The sequence below is a fragment of the Actinia tenebrosa genome, unplaced genomic scaffold, assembly GCF_029948245.1.
Source record: "Actinia tenebrosa isolate PJP-AT-01 unplaced genomic scaffold, QUT_ActTen_1.0 PGA_scaffold11__36_contigs__length_13525064, whole genome shotgun sequence".
Classification (NCBI taxonomy): domain Eukaryota; kingdom Metazoa; phylum Cnidaria; class Anthozoa; order Actiniaria; family Actiniidae; genus Actinia; species Actinia tenebrosa.
Genome location: NW_028292571.1, coordinates 1673974 through 1694485, shown reverse-complemented (window position 1 = coordinate 1694485; position 20512 = coordinate 1673974). Strand labels below are relative to the sequence as shown.

The 20512-nt window shown below is 35.3% G+C and overlaps 1 protein-coding gene across 3 annotated transcripts; it reads right to left on the bottom strand.

The window, feature by feature from the left end:
- Nucleotides 1-6813: 6813 nt before the first annotated feature.
- Nucleotides 6814-19939, bottom strand: LOC116295486 (uncharacterized). 3 transcript variants are annotated; one of them, XM_031703307.2, is made up of 22 exons: nucleotides 19764-19939; nucleotides 18125-18254; nucleotides 14090-14292; nucleotides 13540-13733; nucleotides 13173-13219; nucleotides 12927-12997; nucleotides 12800-12859; nucleotides 12637-12696; nucleotides 12086-12232; nucleotides 11961-11997; nucleotides 11634-11707; nucleotides 11082-11139; nucleotides 10706-10810; nucleotides 10484-10506; nucleotides 9836-9934; nucleotides 9602-9713; nucleotides 9175-9317; nucleotides 8842-8905; nucleotides 8685-8743; nucleotides 8142-8387; nucleotides 7380-7470; nucleotides 6814-6970 (listed from the first exon to the last, which is right to left on the bottom strand). In XM_031703307.2, the coding sequence occupies exons 1-22, from the start codon at nucleotides 19857-19859 to the stop codon at nucleotides 6927-6929; spliced, it is 2163 nt and encodes a 720-aa protein (XP_031559167.1). In that variant the 5' UTR covers nucleotides 19860-19939; the 3' UTR covers nucleotides 6814-6926. The 3 variants fall into 3 exon arrangements, with proteins under 3 accessions (XP_031559167.1, XP_031559168.1, XP_031559170.1); XM_031703308.2 differs by lacking the exons at nucleotides 18125-18254; nucleotides 19764-19939 and adding exons at nucleotides 15318-15473; nucleotides 16390-16508; XM_031703310.2 differs by lacking the exons at nucleotides 18125-18254; nucleotides 19764-19939 and adding an exon at nucleotides 16390-16519.
- Between the last annotated feature and the right edge of the window lie 573 nt (nucleotides 19940-20512).

Sequence of the window (20512 nt, the reverse complement as noted above, 5' to 3'; positions counted from 1 at the left end):
GCTACAATTTTAATCTTAAGAGAATCAGGGCATAGGCTAGGGGTTTTTCTTGCAAGTGCTATTTTAGTATTTTACGGGTCATTAAGAATCTTGCTTAAGGTGGCTGCCTACTTTTGAACGTTCGAATTGAGCCCACGATGAGCGCGCGCTCAAAAACCGCTGAAAAATCTACAAGATTTTATTGAAGAACCATACACGTTTTGAGCTTCAACAGGACAAAACCCTCAAATTTTGCACGGGACTATATTTTTTAATAGCGCATTTGAAAAAACTCCTAAAAATCTAGGTTATATCAACATTTAAAAAAAAGTTTAAATCAGTAACACATGAAAAAATAGATTTTTGTAGGGATTTTTGTTCGACTTTATGAGATTTTTTAAGAGCACCGAAACTACAAAATATGACAAATCAATGTATTTTTTTGTATTTTTGTCGAAAATATCTATGTATTATAGTAGAATGATTGACTAGCCTTCATTCGTGCAATCATATAGTCTGCAAATAACTATTATCTTATAAATCTTAATTTTTTTCTAATCACTTCCGGTGGCACAAGTTTTACTCCAAAAGCTCGTGCGTAGGCTCCCATTAAATGCTGATTATCTCAAAAACGAGCTTGGGACACCCTATTTTTCTTTCCAGATTTGGAATCAGCATTAAATTTCAATTCGGAAAATCAAAGTTTTAAAAAAAGTTTAAATCAATTTCCAAAAGTAGGCAGTCACCTTAAGAAAAGCTTGCTCTTACTTTCCCCCAAAATTAAAAAACACAGGGAGGGGAGGGGAGGGGAAGGGAGGTGGAAGGGAGGGGAGGGATGGGAGGGAAAAAAGGAAGGCATTTGGTAATGAAAGAGTTGTATAGCGCATATGCATGCATGCAAAAGGTATTAATTGTGGTACAATTTTCATTTAAAATTAATTTATTATTGTAGTCTGCATTCCTATTTAAGGGGAAAACAGGTTTTTTTAACTGGGGGACAGGAATAAGGTGTGCATAAAATTTTTGACCATTTGATTTTAAAACAAAGCCATTTGTAATGTAGACTTTGTCTCTAAATATTAATTTATATAAAAAGATTCTATGAATTTTCTATAAGTCAATGAGAGAGTATGTTGAGTCCAAAAATTGAAAAGAATTTAGTGGACTTTGAAATCTAGATGTTCATTTTCACCTTTCTTAACAGTTTGCTATAACATCCAACTATATTTTTATAAAAGTTTTTTATAAAAAATTTTTTTTTTTTTTTTTTTTTTAATATTGCAAAAATATTTATAAATATGTTATAAATAAGTGTATCTTTTGAAAATATCTTTTGAAAATGAAATTTTTAGTGTAAATGTTTCTATATTTAATTAATTAATATATTATATATGTGTATTATATTTTTATTAGAAAAAAGTATTTTTATGGGCATAATTTGATATAAATATTGCATATTGCTTAGCGATGACAAGTTTATAGTAAACTTAATGGTTATCTGTATCAGATGAAACTAGAAAATGGTTTACTTACACCAAAGGTCAATTTATGGTGTAATGATGTAAAGTTTACATCATTCAGTGTTTACGCATAGACGTTTCTATCCCTGATCATAGAAGGTCCATGATCAGGGAACAATGTCTATGTGTAAAGACAGAGAAAACAAGTAAAAAAATATTAATTTTAACGGTAGTTAAATGTTGTTTGTGAATTGTAACATCAGTGATCAAAGCAAGGTGTTAGCGTGGAGTGACAACCCCCATGAGAATACTTGTACTGTCAGTAACACATTATTTGTATTAGAAGATGAAAAGTGGTGTATGGTGGAAATGTTATTTATGTACTTATTGACTGGTGAGTGGGAGGGCTGGACATTAAAAGGGTTTGGTTTGAGTAACTCAGTCAATGAGTACATAAGGAGTACATAACATTTCCACCATATATTATTTAGCATTTTATCATATGACCCAATTTTTGTTGTAAACAAGGCTGAAAAGTCCTTAACAAATTGATAAATACAGCGCATGTAAACCAAGGAGGGCAGGACAGGTTTTTCTGACCCGTCAACATGTCTCCCCCATGACAGAACTTTTTCTGAGGTTTTGTTAGAGTGCACAAGCAGGCCCGTAACGGTCATATGATAAAATGCAATTATTCATAGCAGTCATATAAAATAAGATTTTTATTATTTCATATGGTTGCCATGAATAATTTCATTTCACATGATCATATTTTTGATTAGCCGTCTTAAAACTTTAGGGGGAGGGGAGGCCAAATGTATTACGGATGACACAATACTTTTTATTTGATTGTTATGACTTCGCTTTGTCTCACATTTGCAAAGTTATTGCTCCTAAAAATTAACAATTTTGAACAGCTTTTCTGTGTTTTTATAGTAATATAGTGAAAAGAAAGTGCTTATAAAAACAAAAAAGAAATGTAAGGAGATGTGCTATCCATCAGGCCAATGCTTCTTACACTTCTTCTTAAGAGCGTTTTTGGTACTTCCTTGCTGCACATTTAAAACACATACATGGATGGATAAAAACACATTTAAAACTGCTATTTCCTCTTGTTTTGAGCGCTCTGGACAAATGATATAATGTACTTAATAATATGTATTTATTTAAGTAGATATTTTGTGTATTTTAAAAAGGAATGTCAAACAATCTTTTATGCCATGCAGATATAACTATATCATGATCACGATCATGTTTTGTTGACCAGAAAACAATAGGTCCTATGTATGCTGAGGTTTTATTTGGCTTGTCGTATTCGGCTTGTCAGTTATTTTATGAAAATAGCATATCTGACAGAAGTAACCTCAAGTTTGAACCAGTTGTTTTATGGTCACTTCCCATGACTTTTACAAGTGTCAGCTTGTTTTTATTTTTCTTAATGACACACTTTAAAAATCTGATTTACAGCTCTAAGCATGAAGTACTTAGTCCCGGTGCGCAGCTTGAATTTGTCGTAACAATGTTTTAAACCTCCTGATAATAACACACCAGTTTGATACATTAATTAGTGAAACAGATTTGGGATATAATATGCCATGACTGTTTAAGGGGTGCATGTATTTATAATTTCATAGCTACAATTTAGCATTTATGAAATGAAAGAAGGATTATCCATTATGACATATTTGCCAACATGATGGGTATAGCATGCATTTATGGCTCCCATGCATATACACCAATTTCCAAAATCGTTGTCACACCAAGAGCCTCAAGTAACAAGCCAAGGCTCCAGAGAACGCCGGTACTTTTAATTATAATTATTGATTTATTCATGGTTCATGCAAGTGGCTATAGCTCTCCACTAATTATCATCTCAAGCATCTTTGCTTGGAGCAATTTGTGAAATCAATAATGAAGATGCACCATGAATAAACTCATTACAGCTAAAAGTACCAGCGTTCTCTGCGGTCTTGGTTTGTTGCTTGAGGCTTTTGGTGCAAAAATGATTTCTGAAATAGGTGTGTATTGCCATTGCCTTTAAATACTGCATCCCAAGAAAGGACACGTCAGCATCAGTCTTGCTTTTCTTTGCACTTTTTTGTCTTTGCATGCATGGCTGCACCTGAAACCTAGATGCCTGTCATAGCACATGCCATTGACAAGATTATCCTAGTTTTTGTTTGCAGCCTCTGGTCAGAATATTAAAATTTGATTGGCTCCTGAAAGACGTTTTAAGAGTCAGATCACAATAACGTTAAAAGCACTTGTTGGCCACAGTTGAAGAGTGTTATTAATAGCAACTCTCATTTCCATTAATGCATTATTAGCAAATTTTTGTTTTTCCTAAGTTTTGCACTAAGTAAAATTTTCAGAATGTTTCTACCTCCTGGCCCATTTGCTTTGCTCTACAAAATTTTTACTTACAGTTGTAGAGACTATTTTAACTTGGGCATGATATTTTCCCATTTCAGACCATGTGTCATTTCTTGGATAGAACAAGATTCTTTGTTTGAGTGAGTAATATGCAACTGTTAAACAAAGAAATGACTATAGGGAATGACACTTGGTCTGAAAATGGAAAACATTGCCCAAGCTAAAGGAGTATTGTGTAAAAATTGATAACAGCTGCAATTTCAGATTGAATTTTCAGTCATAGTATAAATTATCATGGTTTGTAGATTAAATTTCAATTATATCACATAATTGCAGTAACCAGGAGCTCTTCACACTATGCAACAAAAAGGCATGGTACGTTCATAGTTCATAACTTATACACATAATTTAGCCTCTACTCACTAATTGACTGTAGATAATTTTCTTTGTTATAAGCACAGTGCTGTAAATGTTGTGTGATGCCGTTGCATGTGTTTGTTGTGAGTGTCCATGTCTGAGTAAACTTACGGACAGTCCGTATTATAGTCTATAATATATAGTTTAATATAATTTTATAATAATGTAAATAGAAAAAATATTTATAATTTTATATTTTATAGCGTATGCACAGAATGTTGCAGTTTTGTGGTACACAAGATGGCATATCTGTAGTAGTATATTCCAGAATTACAACAAAATCAAACATTCATTTTTTTTGCACACATTTTATTATTTTGTAAAACCTTTTTTTTTTTTGCTTTAACTAGAGTGGATGCAATTAAACCGTGAAATAAATTAATCAAACTAAATACTAACCTAATAGTATCTATTTAGTGACTAATAGTCACTATTACTCAACCAGAATATTTATTAAACAAAAGACACAAATGGTCTCTTGTGTATTTGTCTTTGTATGATGAATGTTCTGGTTGAGTGATAGCAACTATTAGTCACTAAATAGATACTATTGTTAGTATTTAGTTTGTTTTATTTCACAGTTTAATTGCATCGACTCTATAATAATAACAATACTAAATAGTGCACTTTCATGTAAGAATTGCAGGACAATTCTAACAAGGAAACGATATCATCATTAATGCTATTATTTCTAACATGGAATCAATATCATCATTAATGCTATTATTTTTGATATAATAATAATACTAAATAGTGCACTTAGATGTAAGAATTGCAGGACAATATTTCTAACATGGATTTTACAATAACTTACAAATTTCTTGCGCTCTGATTGGTTATTTTTATCATCAATAAGAGGACAGACAGATAAAGCTGATGTCAACGAGCGTGCGCTTTTTCCATTGGTTGTTTTGATCACTAAAATTGAGAAGTTATTATCGTTTTTGTTATTGTAAAAAACAAATTGACATCATCATATTATTATAGATACTAGATAAATTCAAAAAATGCCTTGTATATACCATAAATCATTTCCCAAAAATGTTTGCACAGCCTCAAGATGTGATTTTGTTCGCAATATGCTCAGCATAACATATAAGCTACTAATAATATTACTTCATGGGTTTTATCTGCCATGCTTGTTGTGTATTAGGAATATAAAACGGCGCACATGTCTATATACTGTGATATAAACAGGATGGGAGCTGCAGAGCAAGAGAGAAGTCGTAGAGCTTTGACTTCTCGAGTGCTCTACAGCTCCCAGAGTGTTTATATCACAGTACATAGACACAAGCGGACGTTTTATATCACTTTTATAAAATACTTTTAAATGATTTTGTGCAAGCCTGTCTCTGATATAAACACTTTAGACAGTCAATCAGCGCACGCATTATATATCAAATATTTTATAAATTGTGCTGTTGCGTTTGTACCGACCTCATGTCTACCACATGAAGTATTATAGTGGCCAAATACCTTTTCACAAAGAGTCACTTATAACTCATTCATTCATAGCACCACATCAAATCTATTATTTCAATGCTGTGCTGCTATTTCGTTATTTTGTATTTGCCATTCAGCATCATATATGTGCCCCGGTCATAATGCAAGACATTCATGCCATAATACTGAAGTAAAATAGGCCATTCATTATCATTTTTACTTTAAACTAAAATAAATATATGAAGAAGTCTCTACCAGTTTTAACTTTTATTCATCAGGAGAATAACTTTTCTGATTGTTTCGCAAGTGCAATCTGATAATTCATTATATTGTTTCACTCGTCTTCTATTAATCTCAAAGAAGCAGCTGAATTTTTCCCCAAAAAAAATAGCAGTCACTGTGATATTTGCAACAAAATTGCACCAAATTTATTTAATAAGTGGAAAAATAATTCTCATTTTTAGAGATAATGTTAAATTCTTATTTCATGGAATGCGTGAAATTGAATTGTTAGCTGCAACCCTCTTTGAAAATATACTCCAAGTGGCTGGGAACTGATTTTACAATTTGAGATTTGGCTTGTGATTGGAACTAAAGTTTAAAGGAAATTGATAATAACCTCATGGTACATAGCATTGTGGGGACAAAAAGTGAAAGGGCATTTTGATTCCCCATTCTTTCCCACAATCCTAAGCACCAAGAATTTGTTACCAATCTTCCTTTTGAGCTTAGTAAATTAAAGCTGAATAAAAATATCGAGTCCAATTTTGTTTTGGAACCCCCTAGATGATGAATAGACCTATCCCGAATTCACTTGACTGGTCACGAAACAATGGTTTCAAGTCGAGATTGAACTAACTTGATGAATAAAAGAATCAAGTTCAATTTCGACTTCAAAACATTGTTTTGTGGTCAGTCAAACGAATTCGGGATAGGTCTATTACCAAACTAAAGCAGCATTGAATTTTGTTGTTTAATGCTATGTGTAAATTAAATAACAAATGAAATTCTTCTACTTGGAGTTCCTACTTGAAAGAAAATGCTGGAATTATAATCTATTCAAAATTTAATAAATAACTCAATTATTACTATTTATAAAAAGGTAAAAAAAGAGATTATTAAATAAATAGACATGATGATAGATATTTAAGACAATTGTATTAAAAATCTTTGTTGTGAATGAATAAGTGTTAGAATCTTTACTGTTTGTATATTGATTTACTATGAATACACAATATTCTCAGGTACAGAATCCTACATCAATCGGAAACCAAGTTCATCAGCAGGTGCTAGTCCCACTAAAAAAGAAAAGTCAAAATTTCCCCATTAGTACCATTACAAAATCAAAAAGTTTGATATTTTATATCTTTCATTATTAGAGCATGCGCACTTCAGAAATAATATATTCTTTAATGAAATATTCTTGTCAGATGTTACTGTGAGTGTCTTCTTACTTTCTTGCTATAGGAGATGCTGCTAGCCTTGAAATTTGTACTCATCCAAGAATTTTGAAATCTTAGTTAATATTTTAATTCCCAGTGCTTCTAATGAAACATCTAAGGCCTCCCAAGCGAATTATACAGGTACTTTATCATATACAAACAAATGGAATTTCATGGGATGGCTAGCTAGAATATCAGAGTCCAATGAAACAGTGAAAATTGGAACTATTTTTCTTATCAAAGAAATATGTGTTAGTTGACCTACCTTTTTGTTTTCTGGCATTAACCATGTCTCCTTGAGTGAGTGGTGCTCCGCCACCAGGACGGCCCCAGATGTGATTCATAGTGTTCACATGCTGTAAAGGAAAAAGTTTCATCTTGTAAAAAATGTGCTCCATTTTACACATCAAGTCTTATTCACTTATTTCTGCTAAATATCTGTATTTTGAATTCTTTTATGCTACAGTTAAAAATGGAAAAAATCTGTTGATGGATTTCTGGCTAATAGGCCCCTTGCATGTGATAATGTCCAAGCAGCTCAATTTGGAGGACAAAACAAAAAACATTCCATACAATCGCCTGAGAATTGAAAACCTATTGTTATGTCCTTCAAATTGAGTTGCATTCCATTGTGCTGTAAGGGGTCTATAGACGATCTTTTTTGGAAAAAAGGTGGATGGAGATTAAATGTATAGTGGTTATGTACTGTTTAATAAATGAGCAGGAGTGTTTTATCTGGTATGAAACATGAGGCGTAGCCGAGTGGTTTTCGACCCGATAAAACACGATCTGCGAGTTTATTGAACGGCTTAAAAAACTCCTGATATATGTTCTCATATTGTACCAAATTCTTTACGAAATGAACCAAGTTTGATAGAGAAAATCCAAGTTGAAGTTTATGCAAATTAAGACGAATCTATATCAGATATAAAACCTCCTTCATGGTCATGATTTCTATTGTGTTTCCTTCATGAATTATTAATGAGTTTTTTAAAACTGGTTTAAAGGAGAATCATTATTTACTAACCTTCTGAGAAGTATTCTTATCAAATTCTTTTTCTCTGTCTCTCTGCTGTTGTCGTTCTCTTGCAAGTGCCTCCAAGTCACTATGATAGAGTTCACTAAGTTCATTCTTTTGACGTCGGATGTTTAATTTCTGTTGTGTTACATCAGATGTCTGCTTGTGTGCGGCTACTATCTCTTTGGTTACTGGATCAAACTTTGGTTGACCAACAACACCAGTTCTTAACCATGATGCTACATCTTCACCACTCTGGAAATAAAAGTGCACCAATGAGGACTAGTGAGTACCCTACCAAATCATGGGGTTAAATCAAGTAATGCTTCAATCACTGTTGTCCTATGAAGTCATGCAGCCATGTTCAATATTATTCCAGGACTATAGCCCTCTCTCTCAAGCCCCTACCTTCACACATTCATTTATGGCCTACTTTTGAGCTTTCATTTTGAGACATCTCTTCTCTGTGTGAATTTCTAGGTCAGAAACTTCCTGTCCAAACTTCAAACTTTCTTGCCATGATAATTTAATTTATCTTTGGATGGTTCTTACCTTTCTGAGTTCAGCGTCTTCAGCCTTTCTTTGCATATGAGCCCGTTCTTGCATGTCCTCTGGAAGAGAAAAATATGGGGACAGTTGGACAGATGAGTGATACAAGACAGACCAAAACAAGAGACATTTATTTGATTTGATTCTAAAAAAGACTTACGAAGAGTCTTCAAGTACGACTGCTTGGCAATTAACTCATTTCTGGTGGTGTTTGGTGAATACTCCTGCAATGACATTGGAAAATCACATTCAAATACTGATAATAATATTGACTTAAACGTCTAGAATAGAGTTACCAGGTGCCCATATTACTTTTTTGTTAATTAGTGAGATGTTTCCAGCGAATAACATGGAACAGGTATTTTTTAGTTATTGTAAATAGCAGTTAAGGGTCATTCAAAACAGATTTTTCCATTTTCTGGTTAATTAATTCCCAAAAAAGGATAAGCTTGTCATGGTAGCATGCATGGCACTGTAAGAATATTATACTTGCCCTGGTTTCATGTTCCACTTTCCCCATGATGCTGGTTTTGACTCTTCCATCAGAGTCTCTTACTGGTGCCCCTGCTCCAGGCTTACCAAAGGGGTTGTATGAATCACGGCCACCTTTGGGGCTGAAGTCACGAGAAAAATTATCTGTGGAGAAACATATAATAATTAATCTACTGAACTTTTGCCACATAATGCTTCAATCTGTACTTTGAAATCCATCATTGAAATGAGCCAAGCAATAACAAGCCATTAGTTTGCTCAAATTCTTGGAACATAGGGTCAGTGTATTTGTGAGACCATGAGTGATCATTGACTGTCTATCATATTTATTTAGCTTCTGCCATAATGTTGAAGGGATGTTGCTACCAGTGGCAGTGCACCAAAAAATTGTTACTTCATCAGTCATTTAAAACACAATTCTTTCTTACCTCCAAATGTGGTTCTAGTCAGTGTTTGTGCCTTCCTAGTCCTGATATTTCCATCTTGATCTTTGTTGGGTGCACCAGCTCCTGGTCTTCCAAGTAGCATGCCAATTCCATCCTACAGAATTGAAATTAAACACAATCAATCTAATAATATGACTTTCTTCAGAAAATACACACTAAAGCTTGTATCTCCCAGCATTATTTTTGTTGCTAGTGTCAATGAGTTGTTTTTCTTACCATATCATTTGTATCAGGTTTGTTTGGTCTGATGACTCTACCATTCTTGTCTCTTAAGGCAGTACCATAGCCTTTACCCCACGGATCAAAACTTTCATTCTAAAAAAAGCCATAACTATTAATTATGAAATCTATCATCTCCACGTTGGGGGAGGAATGATGCTAGATCAGCTGTTATTAATGTAACAGCTGAGGCTGCAATGTGAGATATACTTTTGTTTTAAGAATCATACAAGTGAGGCTATCATGCCAATACAATGCTTGTCTCATTTGCATCTCATTTCCATCCATACGTAAAATCTGCTATTTACTATAGGGAATATTTGCTGCAATGACACTAAAGGTTATAGAAATTTTTTTTAAATATAACTTTAAAATACTAATTGCTCTTCCATAGACCAGGGTTAAGAATTCACCCCATACAAGTTTACAACACCCAACTTGCACGTTAAAGGATATGGAAAATTTGTTGTAAATAAGAGAACAATACACCAAACAATCAATTGTCACCAGAATATTCTCTCTAATAACCCAGTGTCTATATATTTAATATTGCTTATCTACTAACAGTCGTCACAAAGACTTTAAGAGGATATTATTATGTTTTCCATTATTACGAATAATTATAATTATAAAGTTACCACTTACATGTCGAAACCGTGAATCAGATTCTGAAACAGCAGAAAGATAAAAGAGAAGTTAGACCAGGAAGCAGTGTTAATACAACAGTTTATTTATTCATTTATGTATTCATGATCATTATTTTCTTTATTATTGGTGTGAAAACATTTTGACACTTCATTATAACAAAACAATCTGCTAAGTAGCTGTGATAGAATTAACAGATCTGAAGATTACTATTGACGGTACCTTTTTCTTTAATATCATTATATGCATGGGGATGACGAGACTCAACGTGTCTTAGTTCCTCGATATCTTTTGATAGAGTCGTGGGAAAGGAAGACTTCAGTTGACCTGGGAAGAGGAAAGATAGAAAATATGAAAATCACCATTGTTTTTATTATTGATACATGCTAATTGAGACAACAGTAGTGACATGGGAAATGGGCAATACACTACTGTCAATCAAATAAAACATATACTGAGTAGTCTCCCAATCATGTTATTCCATTCAAATGATGAGAATGTTTGATGATTCAGTGTCCAAGGAGACAGTTGGATTGAGACCAATCACAATGGAGTAGCACCATTTTGACCTCGTTTGTGATCAGGGATAAATATTTACCTTTATCATTTCTTATTGGAGCACCACCACCAGGCTTTCCGAAAGGATCTTGGCTTATCTAGTGAAAAAAAATAGAAGATTTACAGGGCCGTAACCAGAACTTTTACAGGGAGGGTGCACATCCAATAAAATCGGACCATTGATCGTTTCTTTTAAGAAAGCAGAACCAAAAAAAAAAAAGGTAACCAAAAGAAAGCAGAACCAAATAAAAAAAGAGATGGATGAGCGGACCTTAAGCTTTTATGGGGGGTGCACGTGCACCCTGTGCTCCCCCCCTAGTTATGACCCTGATTTATCATCATCTAATGATAATGCTTTATTGGTACTGACTAATTACCACAGTCTGTTTTCATTGCTACACTGATTTAGAAAACAGTTCACAACAGGGAATTGGGCAATAAATTGCCATCAATCAAATATATTGTTCAGTACCAAGTTACTTACTCTGATTGACAGCAGTGTGTTGCCTGTTGCAACTGTTGTGTCAATCAATTCATAACAATGAAAGCAGCAGTAAATATTTTCCAGGATGCTCAGATTATCACTACTCACATGCTGCAGCTCTTTCTCAAAACTTTGTTGACGTTCAATTTCTTTCCTTGCTTTTACTTCATCCATAAAGTTGTCTAAATGAATTAATTAGTTAAATACATAAATTCATTGAACTGCCGTCTTGCATAAAACTGGCACCTTAACAACAACAATAGGTTCTGGGTGTGGATTAATGGGGTTGCAACTCCCCACAAAAGTTTGGTTTAATTTAAAAATTTAGATGTTCATGACAGCTGCTTTTTCCAAAACTTCTAAATCACCTGGGAGCTTCACATTGTGCACCGTGTATTCTGCCATTAGCTACTGTAGCTCAATGCAATAACTCACCAAGATCCCTGCGATACCCAGAATCTTTTTTGTACCTCTGTAAAACAATATGAACATGTCATTAAAACGATGACACTTCAAGCCTTATTAACTTAGAAATCAGACTGATTATAGATCTAGCTCACCAAGTTAGGGTCTATATCACCACTCTGGCTATAAACTGGAAATCTTAGTTCTGGATCTCCTCGCATTGAAGTTATAGGTTTTCCGGATTCTGTTCTCTTGGGTGCACCACCACCTCCTCTTTGCATAGTACCAAAAGGAGCAGACTCCTTGAGATCAAAATAATAAGAGAATTTAATATTAATTTTATACAAAAATTACAAGCCAGCTAGTGTGCATATGTTTTTTAAAGAGTTATAATAATCTTGCTTGAATATAATGATAGGTACTCATTCGATGAGTGGGAAAATAGTTGGCTTGAGTTTATGCATTTATGCTTATGTTTACGGACCAAGAGCCAAATATATCTTCCCAACCTAACAAGTTTTTCCAGCCCGCTAACGTAAAATTGTCAGACCCCATCAAGTGACTATTTTTTAAAGGTTGTATATAATGCACAAGCAGGGCCTGATGGGTTATATTATGGTAATAGTCTATTTATCTATACCTGTCATACATGTATGTAGTATTTGGGCAATTTGATAACATTTTCAAAAGGTTTGATCATAATTACCTCATCTTGCAGTGTTCTGATAGACTTGGTACGTCTTGTTTCCCACTTATCAGTATTAGACTAAATTTTTAAAAAATAGTTTAATGCAATTTTATAGTATTATCTACAAACATACGTCAAGCACAGAAAAATTTGGGAGCACTATTCTAGCATTATTACTTACCAAGGGAGCCCCACCTCCAGGTCGACCCCATGGCTCAAATGATCGTAACATTTCAAGATCCTAGAAAGAAAGAAATGAAAACATCAAATTTCTTAGAAAGAAATGAGAATTAAATGGCATATCCTACCCTTTTCTTTTCAGTTTGTATTTCTTCCCATTGTTTCCTTTTTTCTTTCCTATGTTTTTCAAGGAATTCATCTAGAAAAACAAGTACAATAATAATGATATCAGTTTCTTTGCAAACTCTTGAGAATAATTGCTAATATTGCAAGGTTTAAATGCTCAGCTTATAATTCATTCTTCAATATTAATCTGCAGCTATCATATTTATTCATATATGATATAGTATTTTTATGTATGCTTAATTAATTACCTTGATCAAATGCTAGTTGCTTGTTTTTATAGGCTTGGTCTTCAAAACTAAACAATTAAAGCAACAATAATAGAGTCAGAGAGATATTTACGTGCATGTTTTACATGCATATTCATTCATTTTTCAGTGTTTAAGGGTGTTGTCCTAAGATGTCTGCCACTTTGGAAAATGCATGTAACCTCCTACAAGAGTGTGTCCTAAGGCACCTGTCCCAGATTCCCCTCCCCCTCCCCTCCCTCTTCGCAGGTTATTTGTGATGTTTATCTGAATTGGGGAATGGGAGGGAAAGATTTATTTTCTTTGTGTGAGAAAAGGAGTACTCGTGTCACCAATTTATTACACCTAATTAGGTGCCTGTGCGACTTACGTTTTTGCCTCCAGTAAGAGAGCATTGTTTGGTTTCCTGGACGGCTTTGGTTTGCCAACATTAGTGGCAGCTTCTGTGCCATACATAAATCCAATAGGATTTTCTTTGCTTTTTACTTTCTGTCTTTCTTGAGACTGTCTCAAGAGCTCATCTGTTCCATAGATCATTCTGTTTTCCATTGAACCTCCGGGGGTCTATGTGATGAAATGATTTTCAAGATCAATGCAAAAGCAACCTCATTTTTTTTATTGAGAGTATTCTGAAAATGTACTCCATATGTAGAAACCTTTCTTAACAGCTCATAGGGTGTTGAATGGAAGTCGGTGTTTATTTAGGATTTTCTGTCAGGGGGGGCACTCGTCTAATCTCAATTCTAAAGTAAGCATCATCCCCCTTTCTGATACCTCCCCCCCTCCCCCAACTACAAACCTGCCAGTAGAAAGGAGGTCACTGAAGCATTTTGGGACTCCTCCTGGATCTCTCATCACAGCCCCACCTCACATTCCTGATTAAGCAATGAGCAGGCCCTTATGCTAAGTCTTATACTTACAACTCCTTTAATGAAATGTTGCCTCCTACGATGATTTTCATTTCCTAATGACCCGATTGGTGCATTATTTGTTGGTACCACCTTTGTTTCATAACCTCTGTCATGCAAGTTTTGAAGATGATATGCTCTTGAGTAGCTTGAGGACTCAGATTCCCTCTTTAGCTGGCTCAAGGGATCTGTCTTTTGGGGATCTTTAGGCAGTGCTGAGATCAAATAAATAATATTTTACAATATTTATTTTATTTAAATGCTGGAAGCCAGGGTGGATCCAGGAATCACAAAAAAGGGGCAGAAAGCTTTGGTGTTAGAGAAACCTCTATGACTTACCAAAAACGGAGGATGGCCCCTAAATGGGCCACTCCTACATCTGCCGATGAAGCAGATTTAGGCGAGTCTAGGTGAGAATTTTAAACTTAACTATACTGCAACATTTTAAGAGAATAAATCACTTACTCTCACTACACTACATGTAACACAATGAAATAAAATATCCAAAACCTTTGCTTATATTAGTTTTGCATGGCTTGATTTAGATTAGATCAGCATGTTATAATGCTTCATAAAATACATCATACAAGTACATCATTTGACATGTGTAGTTCCAGAAATTATCCATACCATCCTCCTCACAGGAGGAATTTTTCTTAAAAAAACCCTACCCCAAGAAATTCTAATTTTCTTTCTCTGATGCTCCCTCCCTCCTGAAAATTTTATATCCCTTTGCGTGTGTGTGGGAAGGATGGGGGATTGGGGTATGGATAATTTCTGGAACTATACCTGAATCAAAACAAATGCTGATAACTAAAGCTAAAGTTAAAGTCTACAATCTACTTATTGCCCAACTGGGAGAAGAATAATTGGAGTTTTATTACCTTAGGTGATAGTCTCCTACGCAGCCGTTATGGAGTGAGTGTTGCGTGATGACACTAATAGCAGCTGTGTAGGAGCCTATTTAGGTGAGTGATTTTAGAGTTTTTAATGATGCATGCATGCATGCCTGGTATATCGTGACATATATACATATATGTAAGGTGTAATACTACTAAACAGTGCTTTGGTGTCAGACTGATGTTGCAATTTTACTAGACGGCATAGATACAAGGTGAAATACTATCACAAAGTGCTTTCATGACTGCATGATCATGTGCTCAATGTTCCAACAACCCTCCCCTAATACAAAATATGTGCTACATGACTCAAGTATGTTCAAACCCATGCCAACTCTTACCCTTGCCGTCACTGCCGTAGAGCAAACCGCTCCCCTGGGTACCCCCTGGTATATGACCTTTTACAAACCACTGAGATTTGCCATGGTGATATGTAGTTCCACTGACTGCTGCCATAGACTCCTTCATATTTTTACCAATAATCTAGATGCGTGCACCTACAAGTTTTTATTCTTTAGTTCATAATAAAAAGTAAACAGAATTTTTTTTCTTAGTAAAGACGAAAAATTTATTTTCAGTTTCCAAAGAAGGGAATAGTTTTTTTCAAACAAAGGTTATATTTTTGGCTATTCGTGTTTCTTCATGAATGTTTCATAGCTCGAAACAATAGAAATAACTTTGTATCATTTTTTTGTGTGGTTCTGCGGTCAAAAAGAAAATTGGAAGCCCTTGCAGTGTCACGGCACGCTAGCGTGCCAAGGTTTGATATTTCTCACTTCCGTAAATCCTGAAAAATGTTTTTAAATCAATCACGCAAAAAGCAAAGAACTGAGCCTATGAGACATAAAAATTGCTCTTTTCTGTAAGCTTTCTTTCCGACCCTTTCTTTCGACCTTTTCTAAACTTCACTCATCGTTATTTTAACACATTTTTTACGAGATTGTTCCAACCTTTGACACCTCGACTTTCAAATATCAAACCTCTTTTGATTTGTTTGGAATTTTCAAAACCACTGTTTAACAATAGTTTATTTGCTGCTGTCATCAAAGAATATCGTAATGTCGAGATTCAAGATTTAGTCAATTTATGTAATTGACTTGTCTACAAAGAGAGAAATACTCTGTTACCATAACATGTAAAATGTTGAAAGAGGATATGCGCGAGTAATGTATCTTACTTCATATATAAACCTCAATTATTTTGAGACTATAAATGTCACAGTCCAAGAGTTGTCTTCTCTGAGACACGACAGATAAGTTTCCCAGCCGAGAGAAACGTTTAATTCAATCTGGATGCGTATCGTTAAACTGTTTAGTTAAGAGATTTAACTTTTGTCAATCTTTTCGCGTTCGTCCACGTGAATTTAAGAAAAGATTAATCAGTAACACTATACATATTTATAAATTGACTTACAGTTTGCCTTCCAGCCATTAAACCAATCTGGTTCTTCTATTTTCAGCATTTATGTGTTATTGAACTCCAATGCTGCTTATGTTTAGTCAAAGTAAAGAAATGCGTAGTCTTTTCCTCCCCACGGGCAAACCGTACAAAGTTTATATTCGTGTCTATAGCAACCGCTGTTGAAGCGTTCCCCAGGGATAATAGGCGTCTATCCTTAGTTTGCTCAAGATGAAAGGTTCTATTCGCTCGTAGATTATGGGATTATATTTTGTTTAAAATAAAGATATGGTTCAAGTTCTTTTACAAATATTGATACAGAAAAAAGATCGTTAGGAATATTTGAGCGAGTGCCGTGTGTTTTCGCTTTAATAGTCTCCCGTAGCAAGAAAGTAGGGAATATGTGTCAGCTCTCAAGCCTAGTTTAATAGCCTCCTTTGCAGAGCGGATGCTAGCCTAAAATAAATCTTCATTTAAAGTTTTCAGTCGTAAAAATAATGCTTAGAACATTGCTAGATAGTAAAGAATGAAAACAGGTCGTTTTGTTAAGAAAATAAAGAAAATATATATATAATTAAATCAGTCTGATGAAAAAAACTCAGGCAAGGCTCCCGACGACTTCTGTTCATAAATTCCTCGCGAAGATTTTGTCAATATTATAAAATTCGTTCTATTTTGATTTGTGTGATGGTATCCCATAGCTCAAAGGTAATGTCAACAATAGTATTATATTTCAACAAACACTGGTTTAATTGTGAAAAAATAATGTGATGAACTAGGCAGGGGAGTAAGCTTTTCAAAATGCTCCTTGAAATTAATTTGCGAAAACATAACTATCTTAGAAAATACTAAGAGAATACAAGAGAATAAATCGCGCTTGCACCTGCCTAAAAAGTTCGTCCAGTGATTGGAATGGAATTTAGAAGTTGATTTTTTGAGGGAGAAAATTAGAACTTCCGCGAAGGTCGGCTGTACAAGAAGCACCTTCAGAATATGTTGTTCTGATCTAGTTTTGGCTTATGAGAAAAGAATCTTGTTTTTCACACCCAAAAATGAGCTTCAATTCACGTTTTTTATTGGGGGTGGGGAGTCTGAGGGATTTGCAGGTATAGCCCTCCCCCTTTCGCTCAATGAAAAAAATCGTTACCCTTTATTCATATGCCAACGAGCAAGAAACCACTTTTGTCGAAATAAAAAGGTTTGATCGACCCTCCACGAAAGTTCAAAATTTCACTGATGACTCTCCCCTCTCAAGTCCATCCCACCCCTCAATACAAAATTAAGCGTAAGCTGAGTATATCAAGAGAAATGACTTTCTTCCTCTCCTTCCCCTCTCCCCAGGCCCTCTAACCCCTCCCCAGGCACCCCTTAGGCCTCCAGATACTCAGGCTATAAAAAAACATAACTTCCCTGATTTTAAAGTTTTATGCTGCTGAACGCGGTCCAAGCAAGGTTCATGATGAATTTTCAAGTCTATTTGTAGGTCCAAAGATCCAGAAACAGCAAAAATAGTGAATATATTTTTAACTAACTAATTCTAGTTCGATCTGTGCGTTAGCCTTGCCCTGACAGTTAGTCAGCCTATAAAGTTTGTTTGAGGATATCCATCAAACTTAACGATGTCATCCAAATGTGCACCTTAGGGAGTCTTGGACATGTCTCAATATTTAAACTTAACCAAGGATCGATACAATGATGAAAATCAAACCATTATTGAATGATGCATCTATTTTTCTGAAATTTTACTTACTTCGATCAGAGGATTTATTAAACAGTGCTTTGAAATGACGACGAGGTACTGGTCCCCATGCCTCGTAGACTGACAGCGGTCGTAATAAGTTCCTTCTTGACTTGACAATAGGTGTAGTGAGATGGGATTCCTGCATTAACAAATCCAACAAAATGACTTTAATGTCGAAGGGTCTGGCTCTATAGAAAACACTGACTGCGCGTTCGGCACTGATCTAGAGATGCATTGGTGACGCGTGGTGTCACTGCTCCGCGCGCACCATAATTCCCGCGCAAACCGAATGCGTACTATACAGCATGTACATGTTACAGTCATCACCATCATCTTGGTTGACGATAACAAAGCATTCCTCATTAGCTTTTCTCGTTAGATCAACCAACATAAGGGTTGTTTCATTGATATTTATCTCTAGAGGGATTTCGAGTCATATGGTTGCACACACCGTAAGACCGTTTGGTAAGTAAAAAAAATGGTCCGCAGTCGCTAAATCGCACTGTTTTTCTATTTCTAACTGCTCAGACAGCTACGTTAAAAATCTACTGCAATTATATGCGAACAACAAATTTTTGATAATACGAACTTGCAAATGCTGCGCACAGCTGTCATCACGGTAACGGTAGCCCCATTTCTAACTGCTTAGACAGCTACGGTAGCCCTACAATTTACAATTACAATTTTCACATTTTACGAGCAATTTACAATTTTCACATTTTACAAGTAACGTAGCAGTATTGCATTCGCGACATGAGTGCACGATCTCGTTGCATATCTCCTTGCCAGTGTATCATGCACTATGACAGCACTTTCAAAACTCTGTAACGGTACAGAACAAGACAGTGCCCGATTTAACAACTCGCGTACGAGCCAAGGTCACGGTACGGTTACTCTTTAACTCCGTAGGGGGATGGGTGGGAAGCGCGGCTGTACGTCACAGGCTATAATGATGAGAATTTTTGATCACAATAGTCGGACAGCTAAGGTACTATCCTAATTTCTTATTTCAGCGAAGGATCAGAAAGATGATTGAATATCTCAGCAGTTTTAAGACCAAAGCCCCCTTCACGGACTGTAAGAAACATAATGTGACGTATGACCGTAAAACCGTTTTCCCTTCAACAGGCAAATGTAATCCTCAGTAGGCTTATAATGGAGTAAGAGTGCACCTCGAGTGGCTGTTAAGATATGTAAATGATTGGCATCCCTTGGACCGGACGATAGCCTTCGAGAAGAGATGATACTGAGGCCGATGCCATGAATCTTGAATTGAAAGTAAATGAATTCGGAGCAGCTTCTTCCGTTAGGTTTTTCTTCCTAGTTCACGTTTTTCCTTTCAAAGTCTTTTCTTCCTTGCAACATTGATGTACGATCGAGACGAAAACTAGCGTATTGTAATGCTGATATAGCTGCGCGTGAGACGAAAAATGCCAAACTTATATCGTGCCACATAACATTCTAATACCGGATGTTCAAGATATAAGCCAGTATAGTAAAGAAAAATAAAAGCAAATGTTGTGAAAATCCATTATAGTGTAAGTATACATGCATGCCATAGTTACGCTTTGGAGAATTGAAAAAATCATGTTTCAAAAGAATCGAGAAAATCACTGCTGAATAAAGTATCAATGATAATAAGGCTTACCTTGCAACTGAACTTCCTTTCAGATCGTGTTTCCCAGATGTTATTCACAAAACGATATCCTACAACAGGAACTGGATACCTCGAACGAGTGACCATTTTCGTCCAACTAAGCTAGACTTTACTAACAGCAAATTCGCTTCGAAATAACTACATTTGTATGATTGTAGCCTCTCAGCAATTGTAAACTTAAGTTTCCAAAGAAACTTTACAGAAAATTCACAAATATGGTGACATCGTTGAAGTTTGGAATTCCGTAATTGACGTTCGAGAAGCCATTCTAATGTCCAATAAGGGTTGGATTTGCTCTACGTCATTTCTTCTGCAAAATGAACCTATTTCCCTTTATGACGTCATTAATTAATGTTAGGAAAAATATTGAAGAAATGGAAAAATGAAATAGCAGTTGAGAATTTTCTGTTCAATACTACAAGTCATGCTACAAAGATATACGATTTCTAAAGCTTATAGTATGCTGGGCAGTTATGTTGCATGCAACTTCCTGCGCGCAATAAATTTGGATAGGGGGTGCAACAGAATCATGCATCCTCGTTCAATATGGCGTCTTCGTTCGACAACCACGCATGCTATACTAAAGGGTTTGGTCAGCGGTTTTCTTTTTAGTGCTACCTGATTGGTCAAAACTAAAAGAATATGCGAGCAAGCCATGTTTTTAAGGTGCTGACACACGGTGCACAATGCATGCAACATTGCAAGCAGCAGGACTGCTGCAGCGTGTGTACTCCAAACTT

Coding starts and splice junctions, on each gene's coding strand:
- LOC116295486 (XM_031703307.2), bottom strand. CDS start 19,859: ATGGTCACTCGTTCGAGGTATCCAGTTCCTGTTGTAGGATATCGTTTT. Junction 11,140..11,633: donor TTGAGAAAGAGCTGCAGCAT/GTGAGTAGTGAT, acceptor TTTTTTCACTAG/ATAAGCCAAGATCCTTTCGG. Junction 9,935..10,483: donor CTGATTCACGGTTTCGACAT/GTAAGTGGTAAC, acceptor GGCTTTTTTTAG/AATGAAAGTTTTGATCCGTG.